We start from the raw sequence: 4,043 nt of genomic DNA on the forward strand, positions 1-4,043 counted from the left end.
TCACCACAACTCTCTGTGCTCGGCTGTCCAGTCAGTTTTTAATCCAGCGAAGAGTAAACCTGCCCAAGCCATGAGCTGCCAGTTTCTCAAAGAGAAGCTGGAGAAAGCTGGTTCTTCTAGGAGAACCACCGCCATAGGAAGCAGCGGCAGGCTGTGCACACCCTGGTTAACCCCGCGTTTTACCTGCATAGTTGGGCTCCTGCTCTTCAGCTTCATCTGGACCATCCATCGGCTCCAGATAGGCTGCTGGCACCCAGCCTCGTTTATTCTTCAACTGGCAAAACCACCACCCTGCAATGAAAGCAGCCAGGGGCAGGAGTGGGTGTTGTGGGGGCACCAGCACTGGTCCCCGGATGCACACCCTGGTTAACCCCGCGTTTTACCTGCATAGTTGGGCTCCTGCTCTTCAGCTTCATCTGGACCATCCATCGGCTCCAGATAGGCTGCTGGCACCCAGCCTCGTTTATTCTTCAACTGGCAAAACCACCACCCTGCAATGAAAGCAGCCAGGGGCAGGAGTGGGTGTTGTGGGGGCACCAGCACTGGTCCCCGGAGGGGTAGGCACAGGGATCCACATGGCCTGGATGGTCTCAGCTTACGGGGTGCAACCAGGAAGCTTGGCTAGTTCTTCCTGCTTCCTCCTGGGCAGCAAACTTCCTGTGCTGAGGCGTGTGAGGAGGAAGCAGGGTTCTCTAGGATTATCCCACACCCTCCCCAACTGTCATGCGGCTCCATGTGAATGTTAACAATGTCCCAGGGGGCAGGAAGCACCCAGAGGTTTGGTGCTGCTGGTTTTGTTTGCTCTGAGCTTCTTCTCTCCATCAGGAGCCCTGCACAAACTGCCCACCCCTTAACCCACACAACAGTGTACCTAGCTCGCAGGGCATGCCACTGTGGGCACGAGGTACAAGGGCAGACCCTGTCCCTGCTGAAATGGTGGCAGGAGGGGACTGGCCCTTGGTGGCTCTCCAGAGGAATGGACACATACCGCTCTCGCTCTTCTCCACGACGTCCACCATGTCCCCTGTGGTTAGAGCCATCTCCGATTTGGAGCTCTTCTCGTAGTCAGCAATGGCACGGTACGTTTGCAAGACGATGGGGCCCGTGATGTCTGTGGGGGAAAAGTGAGAGACATTCCCTCTCCTGGCCCTCGGCACAGAAATACCCGATTTCAGGCAGGCCAAGAGCTGCCTAGGACAGCCCAAAGCACTCTCCCAGACTGTTTTGGGCCCAAACCAGCTGGATCTCAGGACATGGACTCATTTTCCCCAGGGCAGTGGTTTCCTCTCAGTGGCATCTCTGGCTCATGCCCCCTTGGCCAGGGTGTCTGCCGTGGGCAGCTCTTCTCGGCTCAGCCCTGCCCTGTCTTCCCTGGCACTGCCCCTTTCCCTGCTGGGTTTTTATGTTGCGGGGACAACTGCTCCCACCCCTCCAAGGCATCTTACCCGTGAGGCTCTTCTTGGCATCCTTTGGAAGGAGGAAGACCTCAGGCTTCTTGATCCTAGACGGGCCAGAGCAAAGTCAGCTCAACGCCAACTGCCCCTCGCCACTGGGGCAGCTGATCGCACCCAGGGCCAGAGGCGCAGGATTTCCCCCAAAGCAGGAGGCAGCCAGACTCACTGGCTGTCCGTGACAGGGTTCATGTCATCGGGACGCACTTTGAAGAAGTTGACTACGTGCAGGCAGCGGGAGATCTTGTGGGGCAGGTTGACCAGCGCATAGCAGTACTCGGCCAGTGTGCCCTGCCTGTTCTGGGTCGAGCGCTGCCCATCAAACCACTTTGGGGCTGTGGGAGAGGGGAAAAAGCAGATGGACCACCCTGCTTTTATGAATTTCCCAAGCAGGTTGCTTTAAATCATTAATTTTGCCCTGAAACCCGGTGGATTTGGCCCCAGAGTGCTGCATGGTGCCCATAAGCAGAGTTCTGCAGGAGCATGGTCCAGCCTCCTCCCTTGTTGCCCCAGCCCTGGACGTGGCAGAGGCACAGGTGGCCATGCACAGGGCTGAAAAATCCAGGGGAAAGCTGCCTGCACGGACATGGCTGTTTTGCAGAAGCATTGCAGCCGCAGGTTCCTCATTTCAGCAGTGCTGTGGCTTCCCCTTTTCAGCGGTGCGGCTGGGGAGGCCGACACGGCACAGCATCCAGCATGGAGGAGAGCTCTGTGCAGCCGGACTCGTCCCCCGCAGCCTCTGACCCTCGCAGAGCTTGTGCAAGCCTGGAAACAACCATGTTTGACCCCGATTCGGTTCTGGGATAACTCCTGCATCTGTGCTCAGCCTACGCCCAGCTGCTGGGCCACAAACCCAGTGACTCGGCTGGGGAGGCCGACACGGCACAGCATCCAGCATGGAGGAGAGCTCTGTGCAGCCGGACTCGTCCCCCGCAGCCTCTGACCCTCGCAGAGCTTGTGCAAGCCTGGAAACAACCATGTTTGACCCCGATTCGGTTCTGGGATAACTCCTGCATCTGTGCTCAGCCTACGCCCAGCTGCTGGGCCACAAACCCAGTGACTGCACCGGGGCACAAGGAGGTACCCAGCGCAGGGGGAGACACACAATCCTCTGTCCCACCGGCATACGTCCTGCAGCTGCTCCTGACCCCAGGACTCCAAAATGCCACTGGCAGCCCCAACCCACAGTAGCGTTGACCCCAGTGTGGGGGTCACACCCTGTCACTGAAGACATATTGCATTGCTTTCTCTTACAAAATACGTGTTGCCATAAGGGCACTAAAACCAATCCCAGTGACAGTGTCACTGAAGGAAGGCTCAGCTCAGGCTCCCCCAATTCAGACCCTTTGCCCTGGCCATGGGTTGCAGCCGATGCTGCAGGATGCATCCCCAGGGCAAGCGGCCTTTGGGGAGAAAGGACTGCGTCTGTGGGGCTGGTGAGTGTTGGGAGAAACCATTGCTGCTGCTCAGACCTTTCTGGGGTTTGGATTTCAAGCCCTGTGAGCAAGAACAGAAATTGCAGCACTCATCTCACTGGGGAATTTCCCAACCCGCTGCAATTTCTATTTCAGCCCCCAGCCCCGGCACCTGCCCCTCACCTGGCAAGTGTGGGATGATCCGGCTCTCCATGTTGATGTCCCCGGATTCAATGGGGAACATCTCCTTCAGTGCTTTCTGTGGAGCAGAGTCAGGCGGGGCGGTGAGGCTGGCATCAGGGGGGCCCCCCTGTGCTCACCCCCCCTCCTGGCTCTCGTGGTGGCTGGACCCTGCACCTCATAACTGGAAGAAAAGTGCCTGGGAGCACAGAGCCAGTGACTCCTCACTTCAAGGGGTGAAGCAGATTGAAGCACAGGGACCCAGGAGCCTCTTTGGAGCCAGGTTTGTTCTGGGGCAATTTGAGGTTGAATTAGCTGTCCTTTTTTTCCCCACCCCTGGTGCTCTGGGCCAAGGGTCACTGCCCACCCCAGGACAACTCACGTGGAACTCGTATATCTCAGTAAACCGGCGGTAGACAAGCTTTTCAGAGAGGTCGTTCCACTTCACCAGGAACATGTAGACCTAAGGGGCAAGGCAGAGGGGCTGCAGCTCCGCAGGTGAGTGCGACCCCGCACCCTCACTGTGGCCAAAGTCCCCAGGGAGCCCCACAGATGCTTCAGCTTCAGATAAACTGAGTGGGTTTTTTTTCAGCCCCCCCCAATGCAAGTAACTCTGCCCAGGCAGCAAGTGAGCTGGATCTAGGGAAGCTCAGCGGAGGGGACAGAAACATGCAGGAGGGTGGGAATCAGAGGGAAAAGCCCTTTCCAAGCCTGTGAAGTAAGCAACAGCTTGCAAAGGAGGTATCCAAAATCTTACACGTTCAGGACGTTTGAGCCTCTGGCTGCCTATGCCAGTCACCATGGCCCCCCCAGAAAAGCACGCTCTTAGGCCCTCAGCCACATTTGTCTAAAGAAATTTGCTGGTCAGGCTTTCTTCCAGCCCGTCCTCGCTACCCAGTTAGTCTGAAGGTTGCTGTGTACTCACATAGTGCTGGCTGGGGAAAAACCTTTTCTCATAGCCCAGCAGCTCGATGTGCCGGATGAAGGCATCCCCCAT

The 4,043-nt window shown here is 57.5% G+C and overlaps 1 protein-coding gene across 1 annotated transcript; it reads right to left on the reverse strand.

The window, feature by feature from the left end:
• Positions 1 to 183: 183 nt before the first annotated feature.
• LOC104534101 (neutrophil cytosol factor 1-like) lies at positions 184 to 4,043 on the reverse strand (the record flags this gene model as incomplete). Its single annotated transcript, XM_010183062.1, has 8 exons — positions 3,972 to 4,043; positions 3,429 to 3,509; positions 3,050 to 3,125; positions 1,621 to 1,786; positions 1,446 to 1,501; positions 989 to 1,111; positions 384 to 491; positions 184 to 291 (listed from the first exon to the last, which is right to left on the reverse strand). Coding segments are annotated over exons 1-8 (790 nt in total), but the record flags the coding sequence as incomplete, so codon positions are not given.

Source organism: Mesitornis unicolor, unplaced genomic scaffold, assembly GCF_000695765.1.
Source record: "Mesitornis unicolor isolate BGI_N332 unplaced genomic scaffold, ASM69576v1 scaffold38760, whole genome shotgun sequence".
Taxonomy (NCBI): domain Eukaryota; kingdom Metazoa; phylum Chordata; class Aves; order Mesitornithiformes; family Mesitornithidae; genus Mesitornis; species Mesitornis unicolor.